At 49.7% G+C, this 18,702-nt stretch overlaps 1 protein-coding gene across 9 annotated transcripts in view; it reads right to left on the reverse strand.

Annotated features, from left to right (window-relative positions):
- Positions 1–18,702, reverse strand: part of PPFIA4 (PTPRF interacting protein alpha 4) — a 203,484-nt gene that overhangs the window by 22,574 nt on the left and 162,208 nt on the right. For 6 of the 9 annotated variants that reach the window (XM_045014809.1, XM_045014806.1, XM_045014803.1 and 3 more), the window contains 7 exons: positions 17,356–17,489; positions 16,267–16,433; positions 15,187–15,280; positions 14,670–14,751; positions 12,482–12,682; positions 3,152–3,214; positions 1,865–1,891 (listed from right to left, as the gene is read on the reverse strand). In XM_045014809.1, the coding sequence (XP_044870744.1) occupies positions 1,865–1,891; positions 3,152–3,214; positions 12,482–12,682; positions 14,670–14,751; positions 15,187–15,280; positions 16,267–16,433; positions 17,356–17,489 (768 nt within the window). Of the gene's footprint in view, positions 1–1,864; positions 1,972–3,151; positions 3,215–12,481; positions 12,683–14,669; positions 14,752–15,186; positions 15,281–16,266; positions 16,434–17,355; positions 17,490–18,702 lie in introns of those variants that run through there. The other 3 variants (XM_045014808.1, XM_045014807.1, XM_045014812.1) reach the window with 2 other exon arrangements.

An 18,702-nucleotide genomic window follows, 5' to 3' on the forward strand; every position in this document is an offset into this window, starting at 1 on the left:
CACCAGTCTCAAGTCAGTTTAAATGCCTCCACATGGCAGATCAGCACCCCCTTTGCACCAGGTGCAGGGCAATCAAGGATCAGGCCCAAATGGTACTATCATTAACTCCAACCACATCAGCAAGTGAGTAGGACTCACATGGGTGGGTAGGCCCTGGAGGGCTACATGTGGTATATAAACCCCTGGTTTTTTATCTTTGGCAGGAAGCACTGTCCCATCTCTACGTACAGGCCACCCAGAGGATTCAGCAATTTCAGGGGCCCCTTCCATAAAAAAAAGTTGCAATACTATAGAATACTATATTCTCATGGGGGCCCTGTGGGGCCCGGGGCAAATTGCCCCACTTGCCCCCCCCTCTGGGCAGCCCTCTCTATGTATCCCTAAAACAGACCCTGTTTCAATACTGGGAGCGGGGGCAGTGTCGTCTTCCTACCAGGAAAGGCAATTTGCTTGGCGTCAGTTCAGTGTTTCTTCATTCCCCCACCTCTACCCCCATTTATAAATGGCTACTTCCTTCCCTCACGGGGTAATGAGGCGGTTAGCTTATGCTGCCAGATGTGCGGCACTACAGCTGTTCTCAGGCTCTTTATTACTGTTGCTAATGGAGGGTTTTACTCTTTTCTCGTGGAAAGGATAGTCGTGCGCTGAACAGAACAGAGATGTCTTGTCTTTGGCTATAAAGCCAGTGACGCATTTGACAGGCCTGGCTGATCAAACAGAACAGGCGAGGGGCTGAGGTTACTAAGGACAGTGGGGAGAGAGGAGGGATTGTATCACTGCAGGAACACGGCTACACTGCCTGCCCTATGGTTTTTATGAAGTCCATGGAAGGAAAGTCCTGGCTAATATGCTCTAGGGGTGCCCAGATGATCAGAACCGGAATCCAGATCCGGACTCAAATCAGAGCTCCCCAGAAGCTGGGGGTGGGGGAATGATTTGTGCCCAACCAGCTCATTCTATCATCTAGTCATTTGCCAGCTTTATTAACCGACTGTGGGGTGGATGGACGATAACTGGTGACCCCAGGACATGCCATGTATGGGGAGATGAGATCACAAGCATTTTTACTAGACATAAGTCCCCAATTTTAGAAAACCATTTCCAGGCAGCAGGGAACCCAGGGCTGAGAGTTACTATCATTTTTGCCGCCCCAAGCAAAAAAAAAAAAGCCCCAAGAATGGCCGGAATGCCGCCCCTTAGCATGTGCCGCCCCAGGCACGTGCTTCCTCCGCTGCACGAAGCGCTTTTAGCCATGGATTTTCCACGCCTTGGAAATGGCGAAGGCCCCTGTCCCAAAATGCCAAACCTCAGCCTAGGCTGTCACCTGCAGTACACAAACTCAGAAATTGTGTGCTGTGTTAGTTGTGGGGACATCTAAAACAGGAGTCAAAAGAAACATCGCATTCCACCCCAGCCAGCAATGAAAGAGCCATGTTCCTGGTGCGGGAGCGTGGAGGCTGGCTAATACATGTTATTGGTTGGTGATAGGCAAGAGATGAAGCTCCAGCTCTGTGAACATTATCCCCGCTATAAAATGAGACAAAGGAGGAGTCAACAAACCACAAGAGAAAATAAGGTTTTTCCCTGGCCTTTGAGTGTTCTCTGCTGCTGCTGCCTTCACCAACCTTCCAGTGACGTCCCTTTGGGGCAGGGTTTAAGGGGGAAAAGGGCGGGGCTAAATGTTAAATAATTGTCCGAGGGAGTGGCCTGCATGGAAACGGAGTGATGTGATTGGACACACACAGTGTCACTAAGGCGTTCAATTTGCAAGAGGGTTGTGTGAGATTCTCTAGGCAGAGGCCCTGCTCCTGAGCCCGCTCGCCTAGCTAACAGACATGGAAAGAGATGACATGGAGGATCTCACCTGTGCCCAGCTGCCCTCCTCTGTGTCCTAATTGTAACAAATGTAGCATGTCAACAAAAACAACAGGTAAAGTCAGTACCTCTGCCACGGGGGCGGGGGATCACGCCCTTCAAACATAAACAGAACAGAACACACGTATCTGAAAGGTGATACATTGCGGTCAGAGGAAACAGCAAAGAATCCTGTGGCACCTTATAGACTAACAGATGTTTTGCAGCATGAGCTTTCGTGGGTGAATACCCACTTCTTCGGATGCAAGTCAGAGGAAAGGCACTAGAACTAGAGAGACTCAGTGTCCTTTGCGAGAGTCCTGACCTGAGTCAGCCAGACAGGAAATGGGAATGCCCACTTCATATGCAACTCAGGAGCATGTGTCTCTCAGCTAGAGAGCAAGCGAGCACTGGTGCAATCCTGATCCTGCGTGAATCAAAGGGAATTTTGCCACTGACTTCGATAGGGCCAGGTTTTCACCCCAGGTATCATCCACAGTGCTGCTATGCTCCAGGAGTCCTGTTCTCCCCAGCACAGTTACTTCAGGCTTGGAGACTGGCACAGATGCCTCTAGAGCACATGCTCTTTGTGACAAGCAGATGTAGCACTGGGCAGAGATGCCAGGCTGAGAGCCTCCATTTCCCAAAGAACAGACACAAGTCAGGCAGCGGCAGTGCAAGCTTCCATCACATCGCCCAGCCAGCTTGCTCCATTCGTGACCTGGACACTATGCCGGTGACCCACACTCAACACCTGCAGGGCCAACGCAGGCCGATTAACATCCCTTGTGAGGGCAGGCTTTGTGATGTGGACACCTGGCCACTAAAAAAGAGACTGAGATCCCTAAAATCCTAGCTCCATTGAAATAAATTGAAGTTTGGCCAGTGACTTGGGGCGGGGAGCGGTGTCAGGATTTCACATTCCGGGCTGGTTTCTCTGCACCTTCTTGATATCAATGGGTCTTTTTTTTTTTTTTTTTTTTACTAGAGGTGGACAGAGAGCGACCGTCATCATGGTCTCAGCAAAACCAGCAGGACCTTGAAAAAGGAAAACACATTTCTTACTAGGGGGAATAAAAAAGCAGCTGTAGAAACTGCCAAGTTATTAAAAGCTGAAAAGCAGCTTCTAAGCATGCGCAAATCATTTTCCAAAAGGCAGCTTGCTATGACTGCATGAGATACAGATCCCTTTCCATTCAACTGGATTGAGATTTCAGCACTAGCACTCCTTCAGGGTTACGCGTGGTAACTGACATGCGATTCAGATGGGAGACGGGATTAGACACAAGAAACTAACCGTTTTGGTGGAAGTTGCCATGTTCTCCATCTCCTCGTGTGTGAGCCAGACATTTCCGGAGGACTAGAGGGAAAAGGTCAGACAGGTCGATCAGAGAAAGGTCGACGGCACATTACAACGGGAGCACAACCGTCCGCTCAAAATTCTTAGTAAAGCAAGTTCAACAAGAGATGGTATTTCAGGTTCTACAGTGGATTACAATGAGACATATACAGACTTTATGGCTGGATTCTTCTCTCCCACTGGTTTCACACCAGGAATTTCTGCTCATTTACACCAGACTGAGATCAGAATCTGGTTCTGTTTATCTACATCTAAAGGACACTGGTGGATTCCTCACATTCCTGTAAAGAGACACACTTTCAGCTTCCATGAAACTCACCTAGGGCTCCTTACGTTGGTAAAAGAGATAAGAAGTGTGACAAGTATAGAATGATGAGCGGTGCTGAGAACGGTGCACCCAGCCACCCCATTCCAAGAACAAAGAGCACATTTAAAATGGATAAAATGCAGTAGTATTTCACACCATGAGTATTTAATTAGTGGAATTTGTTGCTCTGGAATACCAGTGAGGGGGAAAGATGGTGACCTACTTGTAACTGTTGTTCTTTGAGATGTGATGCAGATGTGTCTGCTACTTAGATGTGTGAGTTCCCAGAGCACTGGAGTTGGAGAACTTTGCCTCGCAGTACCCATGGGACAGCGCTCAGCAGCTGCCCTGGCCACAGAAGGGCAAGACCACCCTGACCCTCTCAGTTCCTTTGCAGCAAATGTCAGAAGCACAGACTCCAATGCAGAGGGGACAGAGGGTGGGCCGTGGAATACACGTCCGCCTCACACCTCGAAGAACAACAGGTACAGGTAGGTGACTGTTTTTACTTCTTTGAGTAGATGACATTTCTAAGTGACATTCCTATATTGGACATTGGCAGGGCTGCCACTTGGTCCTCTGTGCATGCGTCTACCAATCACTGCTGCGCCCAAATCAGATGCAAACTTTGGGAAGGCAATCCTGCAGTCCTTGTTTAAACAGACTCCGAGCTCCACCTCCCACACGGGAGTCACCTAAGTAGAATACACAGTTGCTGCGGCTACTGACAGCTACAGTGGCGTCTCTTCATGGCCAGAGGTATACTCCCAAAGAATGTAAAGTAGCCTGGGCGGGGGGGGAGGGGGCTTTAAAAGAGTGCAGGGTTTCATCTTTTTTTGTGAAAATAAAACCTGGCCCTCAGACAGCAGCTTATGCGCATTCTCCTGAGGGAAGCCTGCCCAAGGTAGCGCCCATCTGCCTCTGGAGGTTCTGATATGCCTGAAAGTCCTTGGTGGAGGGGAAGATTCCAGCAGGGGAGAGTCATCCAAGGCAATTCACTGCATCAGCAACAAGTCTTGTTCTGGCACCATAAGATCTGGTTGGAATAACCCGAGTACAGGAGGATGGGCTCAGCAGTCACCGGGTGCTGAGATGGTTTGACAGATGGAGCCACCATCGGGACTGGTGATCTCACTCCGGAGCAAGTCGAAGAGCGGGACCTTAGGGACCGAGGAACATCCCAAGGAGTCTAAAGAGGACACTGGGCATATAGGGATAAAGCATTGGTGGCCAGTAGGCACTAGGCCAAGTGCCCCTTCTTGACTGTGGTACAGATGCCAATCTCGGTACCAATGGTGAGCCGCAGGCAATCTCTGGTGCATATTTGATGACGAGGGAGGAGATGACCCTGACCTGGATATTGAGGAGTCCCAGAGGGTCTCTAGTGACAACAGGGGAGCCAGCACTGACAGGGCAAACGAACAGTCAGATTCGTCTGAAGCCCCATACGGGGGCAGCATCGGTGATGAAGAGGAATGGGGGATTGGCACTGGTGGCACTGAATGAGGCACACTCCGACATGGTACCGGAAGAGGTGCTGGTACCTAGGCTAAGGGCATACCAAAGATGCTCCACAATCTGAGGCCTGGGTGGTGCAAGCTGTGGTGCTTGAACCTGGCGGCTCTGTGACGTAGCCAGAAGGTGCCAATAGCAGAGCTGGGATGAGGTGGTAGAAGCCATGGCATCAGAGAACTCCTGAATAAGTGGAGAGTCCGGGACTGAGAGGCAAAGCAGGTCAGATGCCACCAAGTAGCTGTTGGCATGGAGTCAGTCAGCACTGGTGCTGACGTTAATCAGTACTGGACTCAGTGGATGTCTCATGGCCAGAACTGGAGTTGATGGTAGGGGCTCTCAGCGTGGTCCTGGGGAGCAGTTAGACGGACTTGCTCCATCCTGCATGCCAGAGGGAGTATGGTGCTGGTCAGCACTCCTCTTAGAAGAGGAGTCTCCCCGAGCCCTGGAATGGTCCTAGCTCATTTTACGGGACCTTTTCCTCACTGTACCAGAGGAGGGAGAACGACCCCTCTTGCTCCTGTGGGAAACACCAGAGCTCGAGTGCGGGGCGGCATCACTTGGAGGCTCCGGAGGCGACTGGCAATCAGGCAAGGGTCGTGGTGCCAAAGCAAGCCTCATGGTCTGTTCCAGCTGTGTGACTGTTTGACTGTCTGGTTGTTTGTTTGAAAAGTGTGAATTGGGAGTGCTTTGTTCCAGGTGGGCCTTGAGTGATTGATTGGAGGGAAGGCTTTGAGCTGGGGCAACTGCTTTGAGCCAGAAGCCTTATAAAAAAGCAACCAGTTGAGAACCAAGTGAGCTGCCAACAGAGGAGAAGCCAACAGAGGGAGTTAGCCTGGGAGTTCGCCTGACGGGAGTTCCCACAGAGTTTTTGCCTTTCAGGCTTCTGTGAGCAGTATATACAGCATCTGAAGAGGTTCTTAGAAGGAAGACAATCTGGATAGTGAGTGACCTGCACAGTATGTGCCATGTTTGTCTTTCTCCCAGCAGACAGAAGCGATTTCGTCTGTATGAAGTGCAAGCTGGTCTCCATATTGGAAGAGAAGGTTAAAGGACTAGAGACCCAAGTATCAACACTGCATTGCATCAGAGAAGATGAAGACTTTCTGGATAGAAGTTAGCGTTTGGGGACTGCAGGCACAGCATGCTGAAGAATCAGAGGGCAGGGCAGAACAGGGAAGAAAATTGGCAGCATGTGACCTCCAGAAGAAGAAAGAGGAGAATCCATGTGCCTCCAATACAGATAGAGGTAAGAAACCATTTTCAGGCTCTCTGCACAGGTACTATGGCGCAGACTGGTTTGGAAGAGTCATCTGAGGGAAGGGATCAGAAGGAGTCCCCATCGACCAGAAGGCATGGGATGCATTGTCCTAGGGATGGGGGTTCCATGACCACCACTCCCAAGAGGAGGAGATGGGTGGTGGCGGTCGGGGACTCCCTCTTAAGAGGGACGGAGTCGTCCATCTGCCGTCCAGACTGGGAAACTCAAGAAGTATGCTGCTTGACTGGAACTAGAATTCAGGATGTGACAAAGTGTCTGCCGAGACTGATCAGGCCCTCGGACCACTACCCCTTCCTACTTTTCCATGTGGGCACCAATGATACTGCCAAGAATGACCTTGAGCAGGTCACTGCAGACTATGTGGCTCTGGAAAGAAGGATAAGGGAGTTTGAAGAACAAGTTGTGTTCTTGTCCATCCTCCCTGTTGAAGGAAAAGGCCTAGGTAGGGACTATCGAATTGTGGAAGTAAATGCGTGGTTACGCAAGTGGTGTCTGAGAGAGGGCTTTGGATTCTTCGACCATGGGATGTTGTTCCAGGAAGAAGGATTGCTAGGAAGAGATGGGATCCACCTAACGAAGAACAACTTCGGAAGTGGGCTTGCTAACCTAGTGAGAAGGGCTTTAAACTAGGTTCGCTGGAAGATGGAGACCTAAGCCCTGAGCTAAATGGGGAAGTGAGATACCATGAGGAAACACAAGGAGGGGGTGCAACAGGGGAGACCTCCTGATTCATACTGAGAAAGCAGGGCAATCGGCTAGTTATTTTAGGTCCCTGTACACGAACGCAAGAAGCCTGGGAAACAAGCAGGAAGTCCTGGCACAGTCAAGGAACTATGATATGATTGTAATAATAGAGACTTGGTGGGGTAACTCATGTGACTGGAGCACTGTCATGGATGGGTATAAACTGTTCAGGAAGGACAGGCTGGGGAGAAAAGGTGGAGGCATTGCACTGTATGTAAGAGAGCAGTATGATTGCTCAGAGCTCCAGTATGAAACTGGAGAAAAGCCTGTTGAGAGTCTTTGGGTTAAGTTTAGAGGCGAGAGCAACAACGGTGATGTCATGGTGGGCATCTGCTAGAGACCACCAGACCAGGAGGATGAGGTAGATGAGGCTTTCTTTGGACAACTAACAGAAGTTTCCAGATCACAGCCCCTGGTTCTCATGGGGGACTTCAATCATCCTGACATCTGCTGGGAGAACAATACAGCAGGGCACAGACAATCCAGGAAGTTTTTGAAGAGTGTTGGGGACAACTTCCTGGTGCAAGTGCCGGAGGAACCAACTAGGGGCCATGCTCCTCTTGACCAGCTGCTCACAAACAGGGAAGAATTGGTAGAAGAAGTAGAAGTGGGTGGCAACCTGTGCAGCAGTGACCATGAGATGGCTGAGTGCAGGATCCTGACAAAAGGAAGAAAGGAGAGTATCAAAATATGGACCCTGGACTTCAGAAAAGCAGATTTTGACTCCCTCAGGGAACTGATGGGTAGGATCCCGTGGGAGGCTAATATGAGGGGGAAAGAAGTCCAGGAGAGCTGGTTGTATTTTAAAGAAACTTTATTGAGGGCGCAGGAACAAACCATCCCAATGTGCAGAAAAAATAGCAAATATGGCAGGCGACCAGCTTGGCTTAACAGAGAAATCTTTGGTGAGCTTAAAACACAAAAAGAAAGCTTACAAGAAGCAGAAACTTGTAAACAGATGACTAGATGACAGATGACTAGGGAGGAGTATAAAAATATTGCTTGAGCGTGCAGGGGTGTAATCAGGAAGGCCAAAGCACAATTGGAGTTGCAGCTAGCGAGAGATGTGAAAGGTAACAAGAAGGGTTTCTACAGGTATGTTAGCAACAAGAAGGTGGTCAGGGAAAGTCTGGGACCCTGACTGAATGGGGGAGGCAATCTAGTGACAGAGGATGTGGAAAAAACTGAAGTGCTTAATGCTTTTTTTGCCTCAGTCTTCACAGACAAGGTCAAATCCCAGACTGCTGCACTGGGCAGCACAGTATGGGGAGGAGGTGAGCAGCCCGCAGTGGTGAAAAAACAGGTTAAGGACTATTTAGAAAAGCTGGACATGCACAAGTCCATGGGGCAGGATGCAATGCATCCGAGGGTGCCGAGGGAGTTGCCTGATGTGATTGCAGAGCCATTGGCTATTATCTCTGAAAACTCCTGGCGATCAGGGGCAGTCCTGGACAATTGGAAAAAGGCAAATATAGTGCCTGTCTTTTAAAAAGGAAAGAAGAAGAACTACAGACAGGTCAGCCTCACCTCAGTCCCTGGAAAAATCATGGAGCAGGTCCTCAAGGAATCCATTTTGAAGCATTTGGAGAAGAGGAAGGTGATCAGGAACATGCCTGACCAACCTGATTGCCTTCTATGATAGATAACTGGCTCTGTGGATATGGGGAAAGCAGTGGATGTGATATACCTTGATCTTAGCAAAGCTTTTGATATGGTCTCCCACAGTATTCTTGCCAGCAAGTTAAAGTAGTATGGACTGGATGAATGGACTATAAGGTGGATAGAAAGCTGGCTAGATTGTCGGGCTCAACAGGTAGTGATAAATGGCCCGATGTTTAGTTGGCAGCCAGTATCAAGCAGAGTGCCCCAGGGGTTGGTCCTGGGGCTGGTTTTATTCAACATCTTCATTAATGATCTGGATAATGGGATGGATTGCACCCTCAGCAAGTTCGCAGATGACACTAAGCTGGGGGGAGTGGTAGATACGCTGGAGGATAGGGATCGGATACAGAGTGACCTAGACAAATTGGAGGATTGGGACAAAAGAAATCTGATGAGGTTCAACAAGGACAACTGCAGAGTCCTGCACTTAGGATAGAAGAATCCCATGCACTGCTACAGGCTGGAGACCGACTGGCTAGAGTGGCAGCTCTGCAGAAAAAGACCTGGGGATTACAGTGGATGAGAAGCTGGATATGAGTCAGCAGTGTGCCCTTGTTGCCAAGAAGGCTCACGGCATATTGGGCTGCATTAGTAGGAGCATTGCCAGCAGATCGACGGAAGTGATTATTCCCCTCTATTCGACACTGGTGAGGCCACATCTGGGGTACTGTGTCTAGTTTTGGGCCCCCCACTACAAAAAGGATGTGGACAAATTGGAGAGAATCCAGTGGAGGGCAATGAAAATGGTTAGGGGGCTGAGGCACATGACTTACGAGGAGAGGCTGAGGGAACTGGGCTTATTTAGTCTGCAGAAGAGAAGAGTGAGGGGGGATTTGATAGCAGCCTTCAACTACCAGGGAACTACAGGCCAGTCAGTCTCACCTCAGTCCCTGGAAAAATCATGGAACAGGTCCTCAAGGAATCAATCCTGAACCACTTAAAGGAGGGGAAAGTGATCAGGAACAGTCAGCATGGATTCACCAAGGGCAAGTCATGCCTGACTAACCTAATTGCCTTCTATGATGAGATAACCGGCTCTGTGGATGAGGGGAAAGCAGTGGATGTGCTATTTCTGGACTTTAGCAAAGCTTTTGATACAGTCTCCCACAGTATTCTTGCCAGCAAGTTAAAGAAGTATGGGCTGGATGAATGGACGGTAAGGTGGATAGAAAACTGGCTAGATGGTCGGGCTCAACGGGTAGTGATCAATGGTTCCATGTCTAGTTGGCAGCCGGTATCAAGTGGAGTGCCCCAAGGGTCGGTGCTGGGGCCAGTTTTGTTCAATATCTTCATTAACGATCTGGAGGATGGTGTGGACTGCATCCTTAGCAAGTTTGCAGATGACACTAAACTGGGAGGAGTGGTTGATACGCTGGAGGGTAGGGCTAGGATACAGAGGGACCTAGACAAATTAGAGGATTGGGCCAAAAGAAATATGATGAGGTTCAACAAGGACAAGTGCAGAGTCCTGCACTTAGGACGGAAGAATCCCATGCACTGTTACAGACTAGGGACCGAATGGCTGGGTAGCAGTTCTGCAGAAAAGGACCTAGGGGTTACGGTGGACGAAAAGCTGAATATGAGTCAACAGTGTGCCCTTGTTGCCAAGAAGGCTAATGGCATTTTGGGTTGTATAAGTAGGGGCATTTCCAGCAGATCGAGGGATGTGATCATTCCCCTCTACTCAGCACTGGTGAGGCCTCATTTGGAGTACTGTGTCCAGTTTTGGGCCCCACACTACAAGAAGGATGTGGATAAATTGGAGAGAGGCCAGCGGAGGGCAACAAAAATGATTAGGGGGCTGGAGCACATGACTTATGAGGAGAGGCTGAGGGATTTGGGATTGTTTAGTCTGCAGAAGAGAAGAATGAGAGGGGATTTGATAGCTGCTTTCAACTACCTGAAAGGGGGTTCCAAAAAGGATGGATCTAGACTGTTCTCAGTGGTAGAAGATGACAGAACAAGGAGTAATGGTCTCAAGTTGCAGAGGGGGAGGTTTAGGTTGGACATTAGGAAAAACTTTTTCACTAGTAGGGTGGTGAAGCACTGGAATGGGTTACCTAGGGAGGTAGTGGAATCTCCTTCCTTAGAGGTTTTTAAGGTCAGGCTTGACAAAGCCCTGGCTGGGATGATTTAGTTGGGTTTGGTCCTGCTTTGAGCAGGGGGTTGGACTAGATGACCTCCTGAGGTCCCTTCCAACCCTGAGATTCTATGATTCTATGATACCTGAAGGGGGGTTCCAAAGAGGATGGAGCTCGGCTGTTCTCAGTGGTGGCAGATGACAGAACAAGGAGCAATGGTCTCAAGTTGCAGTGGGGGGAGGTTTAGGTTGGATATTAGGAAAAAATATTTCAACAGGAGGGTTGTGAAGCACTGGAATGAGTTACCTAGGGAGGTTGTGGAATCTCCATCCTTAGAGGTTTTTAAGGCCTGGCTTGACAAAGGCCTTTAAGGCCTGGTGGGGATGATTTAGTTGGGGTTGGTCCTGCTTTGAGCAGGGGGTTGGACTAGATGACCTCCTGAGGTCTCTTCCAATCCTGATATTCTATGATTCTATGAGTCTCACTGCCCAAGTTCTCTTTGTGAATGACTTGCAGATGGAGCACCGCTCACGTCGTGTGGGGGTCACTGCTGGGGATGGTCGCCCCACATGACAGACAACGCTTGGACCCTGGTGAGGGCGTGACAGAAAGCAGCCTGCCACTATAACTAAACTAACATAAACTTACCCAGAGGAACTACTAACTGCTATATGTAAGAAAAAAATTCTCAGAGACAGACCAACGAGCAGGGGGTGAAACACCGCATGGAGCTCTGACTGTAGCCACACCCGGTGAGAAGGAACTGAGGGGCTGGAGTGGTGCTGCCCTTATATGGCCAGAGGAGGGGCTCAGGGCACAACGCGTGAGTGCCGCCCCTATGGGAACTGCTAGGCAAAGTTCTCTGGCTCTGGTGCTCTGGGCATGCACACATGTATGTAGCATACATGGCTGTATCTACTCAAAGAAGAAAAATGGGATGAGATTGAAAAACAGAGTCAACAGTTACAGGAGCAAGAATAGCACCACAGTTACACTACCTAGGCTGAAGCATATATCACGCCTCAGATTTCAGAGGTCAGGAGGCCTGTATCAGGAAGAAATTTCACCCCCACGGAAAGTATCGTGCAATTGGCCAGGTACATCATAAGGGTTTTATGTCTTCCTTGGAAGCTTCTGGCATTGGCCGGTGATGGAGACAGGATACTGGATGGACCAGATAGGTCTATTGCAGCATGGTAAGTCATATATGTTCCTTACAAAGCAATAATTTATCTGGGAACATCAGCACCGCTTGGAGGTAGATTCCCAGACTTCTAGTACTTCATCTTTTCAGAGGCTGAATGAAATCCAAACAGGAGCCCCAGTTAGCAGGTGACATTAGCACAAACCACTTTATCTTTAACTGGGAGGAAGCAGTCTGCTATAGCTCCCACCCCCATCGTCTGGCTGTTTCAAGCTGAAGCAATGGTCTTGTGAATTCCTGCTCACCTGCAAGCGCCCCCAAAAAATGAAACTCTGCTTCCTTCACAGCCGGCTCCACTGGATAATCTCTGGTATCAAGTATGAACAAAAATCTGCTATTTCCTTTGGAAAAGCTGGCAGGGTACACTGTCCTCCAAATCATCTTTCTCTGACAGGGGATGGGTGACACCCCACAAACAGGTTTAAGGTCTCCGCCACGTTACATACAAGAATCTCTGTGGCTGTGAAGCACTTACCGTCCTCGAGGTGGGTGGAGCCGAAGGACTTGTCAGTGACACCATTTCCTGAATGGCCAGGCGCAATTTCAGCCGGTGAAGGGGGTTGCTGATGCCGATCTCTCTCTGGATCTCTGTATCGGACAGGGCAGACATGATGGCGCCGCTCTTCACGTTGGCTCTGCAGGCTGCAACATACCAGGCGGGCATGCCCACCCACAGCTGGCAACACAGAGGAAAGCAGAGGGTTTCATGTGCCCATCTCCACCCAGACTCTCACGCGCTAACAAGGGACACAGCCGCCATTCCGAGACTGAGAGTTCAGAAATAAACAACTGTAGGGTTTGATCTTTTTGAATCATTTTGCTAAAGCTATGTCCACATATCCCCAGACAATTCCCATTACAATAGCAGGCTAGGGAGCCTGGCTCCATCAGCATAGAGCTGGAATCGTTCTATGCTCTGGATACTCTAGGGCAGTGGTTCTCAACCAGGGGAACGCATATCTCTGGGGTACTCAGAGACCTTCCAGGGGTACATCAACTCATCTAGATATTTGCCTAGTTTTACAACAGGCTACATAAAAATCACTACCGAAGTCAGTATATACTAAAATTTCATACAGACAATGACTTATTTATACTGGTCTATATACTATACACTGAAATGTAAATACAATATTTATTTTCCAATTGCTTTATTTTATAATTATATGGTAAGAATGAGAACGTCAGCAACTTTTCAGTAACAGTGTGCTGTGACACTTTTGTATTTTTATGTCTGATTTTGTAAGCAAGTCGTTTTTAAGTGAGGTGAAACTTGGGGTACGCAAGACAAATCAGACTCCTGAAAGAGGTACAATAGTCTGGAAAGGTTGAGAGCCACTGGTCTAGGGACCGCAGCCGGGGGTGGGGGACACATGGTTACAGCCCCCTGGGCACTACAGTGTCATCACAATTTCAAGTTGTGGACAGTGTTTTCCAGGGAAGCTCACTGGAGAATGCTAAATGTGTGGCATTTCAGTTCCTAAGTCACTTAGGCACTTCTGAAAACTGTACCCTGGATGTACAATAAGTTAATCGTTTCATTTTCCCCACTAGCACAGATTCCTAGATTTCAAGGCCAGAAGGAGCCACTGTGATCATCCAGTCTGACCTGCTGCGTAACACAGGCCAGAGAACTTTCCCAATGTAATTCCTAGAGCAGAGCTTTCAGAAAAACACCACTGTTTTTATTTTAAAATGGTCAGTGATGGAGCATTCACCATGACCCTTGGTAAATTGTTCCAATGGTTAGTTACCCTCCCTGATAACAATTTACTGAATTTGTCTGGCTTCAACTTCCAGCCACTGGATTGTGTTAGACCTTCCTCTGTTAGACTGAAGAGCCCATTATTGAATTTCTTTTTTCCTACGTACAGACTCATAGACTGTAATCAAGTCACCTCTTAAACCGTCTCTAAATAGACTGTACCACTATAGAGCATGTTTTCTAATCCTTCACTCATTCTCATGGCTCTTCTCCAAACCCTCTCCATCCAATTTTAAACTACACCAGAGGCCAAAGGGCTTGCACATGGCATTTCAGCGGCTAGAATCCACGTGTTTTCTCCATATACGCCTTAATAATGTGATTAAACAAAGTAACTAACTGATGTACCACCGAACAGGGGAGAAAAACAGCACAAATACAAGGTCTATTGCAGTTTCACAGTGGATCTGTTCCTGTCTCGAGCTGAGTGAATAAATGATTTTTCAGTTTGGTGGATGAACCAAAAATAAAATAAAATAAAATAAAAAAAATGTTTCAGGTTGAAATGAAATGAAAAACAAAATAAAACAAAAAAAAACAAAAAAAAATTCATGTTGGATCAAACAAAACATTTTGTTCTACCTGAAATGAATTTTTGGGGGTTTTTTTTTGGTTTTGTTTTCAGGGTTGGGTTTGTTTTTTTACCCCTTTTTGTTAATTTTCACAAATCTAGCTAAGCAAAATGAAGCTGTTCAATTAGACAATGTCACAATGAAAGGTTACAACTTTTTCCATTTTTTCTCCTGCCAAAACTATTCACTGAATTCAACCCAAATCCGCAAATCATTTCAGTTGACCGAAAACTGCACTTTTCAGCAAATAAGCTCTATGTCCAAAATTTTTCGCCCAGCTCTATTTGCGTCAGTGTTAATCTCTCCACTAAAATGCCCAGCCTCACCTCCAACCAAGAGACCACCGTTGGTCCATCCCACTGAGCAAAGGGCATGCCTTTCCTTCGAGCATCTTCCAAAAGCTCGTGTCTGGAAGGAAACGTGAAAGAAGAGTTAGTCAGTGAGGTCCAGGATCTCCACACACACATTGCCTCTACCAAGTGCTGCAGGATCACTACCTCCCACACCTTCAGTCAACATGGTGGAAGCTAAGAAGAGGATGCTGAAGATAGTTATCTGCAAGACATAGGTACGTATGGACAAGCCCAGTAAGAGTAAAATGGGCATAGAAGCAATTGCTACAGGCAGTAGGACACTGTACTTAGCAACGCAATAATAGAGGCATGGCTGGCTCGGGAAAGGGAGCGGTGACCATATGTCTCAGCTCAGCAGGAACTGGGTGGAGAGAGAGACACTCGGGATTCAGGGGCTGTGAAGGATTCCCAGATAGCCCTAGCCTCACTGCCAGCTTGCAGGACTCCTCTTCCCTACCATGCACAGGAACAGAGAAACGGGCATGCTTACTTCTTCCTCAGCCTCCGGTCCCTCTCTGCTTGGGCTCCCAGCTTGCCAAGTCCGAGCGAATCTTGTATGCTGAGCTCAGGATCGGTCATCAGAACTAGGAAAGGAGTGAAAACGTTTTGAAGATTAGACTAGCCATCGTCTAGTCCCCAGCTCCTGCCCCCAAGCAGTCACGGCCAGCTGCCTAGTGCCGTGCCACATGGGCACGCATGGCTGCAGCACAGGGTGAACCACTACAGAGAGGGCAACCCCCCTTGACCCATATACAGTACTAACAGACGCTACCAGCCCATGGTCTCTGGACCCTTTGGTGAGGCCAACCAAGGGTTGTTTGTTTTTTCCATCCAGTTCTTCCAGATGTCCCATTCCCTTTGATGTCAAGAGCTTTATAATTAAAAAAATACCATACTTAGCACTTCCAACACGCTCTGCATTTCAAAGGGCTTTGCAGAATGTATCTAGCCCGGTGGCAGGGTAAGATTTTAGGAAAGCAAATTTGAGGGACTTAAGGCATCGAATGAGCGAGGAGCAATAGGAGGCGGTGTTAAGCTCTGACTTACACACAACCGTTGGGCCCCGTCAATTAGACTGGTATGGTTAGAGCAGAACAACTCCACTAGTGTGGATGCAAGTTACCCTGGTATGAATGTGCTTATGGCTATGTCTACACTCTACCATGGAAAGGGGAATAAGCGATACACCTTCATATCAGTATGACTGCACCCAAACTAGGGGTTACACCAGTCCTGCTAGAACGGTAAAAAATCACCCACCCTAACTGACGACGCTGCACCTGTGTATAGGCCAAGACGAAGTCAGCAGCTGCAGCATGGCTCTGCATGCACAGGGACTGTAAGGGCGCAGTCCTTCAGAGCAGGGCTAACCGTTTAACAGAGACCTAACCCCACCCAGAGTAAGGCTTGGTTCCCCCCACTTCACATGCCGTGCAGACAGCAGCCCCTTCCCCCATCTCTCACGCTGAATCCCAAACAAGAGATACAGCCACTCGGAAGGTGCGTCCCAAGGCCTGTCACCCCACATCACACCCTGCCCCTCTTTACAGGGGAAGGAAGAGACTCAGACCGTGGCCGGTGGCTCCGTCTCGGCTCAGCTGAATCAGACGCCCTTTCTCTTTCTTGCCGAACAAGCGCCCAATGGAAGATTTGATTCCTTTTCTCTTGGAGCCTTTGTGCAGGGAGTCCTGGCTGCTGGTATTGCTGCTCAGGTTGCTCGTCTGCTCCTCCAAAGAGCTAAGAAAGGGGGCGGGAGGGAAGAGAGAACAGGCAAAACCTTCAGATTGTTCTTTATTTGGAGCAGCACCAAGTAGCAGCACCCAGAGCAAGGAGCAGGGAAATCCAGATGCCTCCCAGAGCCTGCTACTCCCCCAAGGGAGTAGTAAACCTTTGTGTTTACACACCACGCACTCCAGACCGCACACACAGGAGCCGAGCAGTCAGCCAGGCAGACGGCCAGCATCTGGCACTGCCGAGCAGTGGGGGAGAAGAGATGCTGGCCAAGAATGCACACAGCAAACTGCCTGGGACCACGGGTACACACCGTGGGAAGACAAAGGGCCTTTGGTTCCAGACGGGGTAGGTCCCTCACACCTAGCACTTGGCCACCTTTACCATCCACCCTAGCTAGAAGAGCCCATATCCTCGCTGTTCACCTCCGTTCCGGGCTAACTCAATGGAGGCGGTGAACCGAGCCTCATCTGACACAGCTCAGCCGGAGGGATACAAGTCGGGAGCCATCATCCGTCTTCTCATTCCCAACCACCCTTTCCTCGAAACGTGAGGCCCGGCGAACCCCCGATTCCAAGCAGAATGGATGAGGTGAAGTCACTGCACCCCGCTCCCTGGGAATTACCGTAGGGTATGCACCACTCCCAGCATCTCTATGGGCCTGAGTCACCAGTATGGGCCCCGTCGTCTATCCCAGAAGCCCAAAGGCCACCAGCCACAGCCTTAGTCCTGGCAGATCCCTGCTCACTTGTGGCGTCAGGTCTGGTGTTTAAAGCATCTGGTGCCTTTATTATTCTCATCCCCTACAGGGCCTGTCCCCCTCCCATCCCCATGGCTTGTAGGAGGGCTTCCCTGCTCCAACACACACCACGAGATGCGGCACTGGCAGAGTCCATCCGCTTGCCAGGCCCCCTCCTGCCCCCTGTACCTTTTGCCATCCTCCTGACTGAAGGCAGGATGCCCCAGCTTCTCCAGCCGCAGTGTCCTGGGTGAGGAAGGAGGGGAAGTCTCACATTTTATGGTGGTTTTATCTTCTCGGTTCTCATCCCGAGCGGCTGGTGACTAAACAAACAGTGGAGTGGTGAGGTTAAATGGCAAAGATTCCTGCCTCCAGAGCTAACCCGCCTCTAACAGACACACCCAGCCCCAGCCCCGGGAGCAGCTAGCCAGCAGGTGCCTTTAAAAGCAAAGTGAGAACAGGGCCTCGGTGGTTTTTATGTGTCACAGCAGCCTCTTCTCACTGCATGCCCTGACCCAAAGAACCCAGGTGATGGCCTGTTCCCAGACCAGCAGGGGGCGATGTGGCCATAAAGGGCAGGGATAGAACCTGGTCCGGGCAGGGAGTGGCAGAGAAAGAAGATGCCCTTTTGGTTCCTACAATGCCGTGCGGGAATGAGCAGTCTCCCTAAATTCCAAAGGAAACATGCCCATGTCCTAGCCTTGGATTCAGCCTGCATCCGCCCCCGTGGGCAAAAGGAGCAGATGTCCACTGCAGGGAGGTACAAGCGGTGGGCACCAGTTAGATGAGTCGGCCCAACACCTTTGCAGTTCCCCACTGGGCCCAGGCAATAACCTCGCCCTGGCCGGGACGCCCTCTCATCCCATGGCACGACGGCCTGAATCCACAAAGGCGTTTGGGCTCCTAATTTCCACTGAAATAAATGACATTCGGAGCCCAAGTCCCTTTGTGGATCTGGGCCAAACTGCCCCAGTTTTGGTTGGGTGCCTGTGCTCCATGGGGAGGTCGGGGTGTTGAGGGAGAGGGGAGGTCGTTCCCTCCTTGATTAATGCAGTGATGGCTTTTCTGGCTGGCCGATCTGTACGGAGGCCCTGGCCCCCTGTGCTCCGGGGCTAGAGGGACTGTGCAAGTGGGCACCAAATGGGAAAGAAACTACACGTGGGAGCTGAGTGTGTGGACAAGTGGCCCAGTTGGTGCCAGGATTTGGGTTGGGGCCATCGTCGAGGCTGAGTTGAAATCCTCCGGTTGCTGCTTCCTAGGAGGCATTAGCAAGGACTCCACCCACCCTGCTCGCACGGAGCTCTTGGTGCAAGTCTAGAGGAAAACACAGCGTCCTGAGTCCCCACCCCACCCTGTATCTGTGCCGGGTGGAACACTCTCCCCTCGGCACAGATTCCTGACGGGATTGAGCCTGACACTCAGGCACCGGAAGTACCAGCGCAAAGATGGCAAACATGCTTCCCTGCACAATACAAAAGACTTGGCTCTGGAGCAGGGAGATGGCCATGGATGCTGGCAGATTGGTAACTGAGCTCA

This window comes from Mauremys mutica, chromosome 4 (assembly GCF_020497125.1).
Source record: "Mauremys mutica isolate MM-2020 ecotype Southern chromosome 4, ASM2049712v1, whole genome shotgun sequence".
Classification (NCBI taxonomy): Eukaryota; Metazoa; Chordata; order Testudines; family Geoemydidae; genus Mauremys; species Mauremys mutica.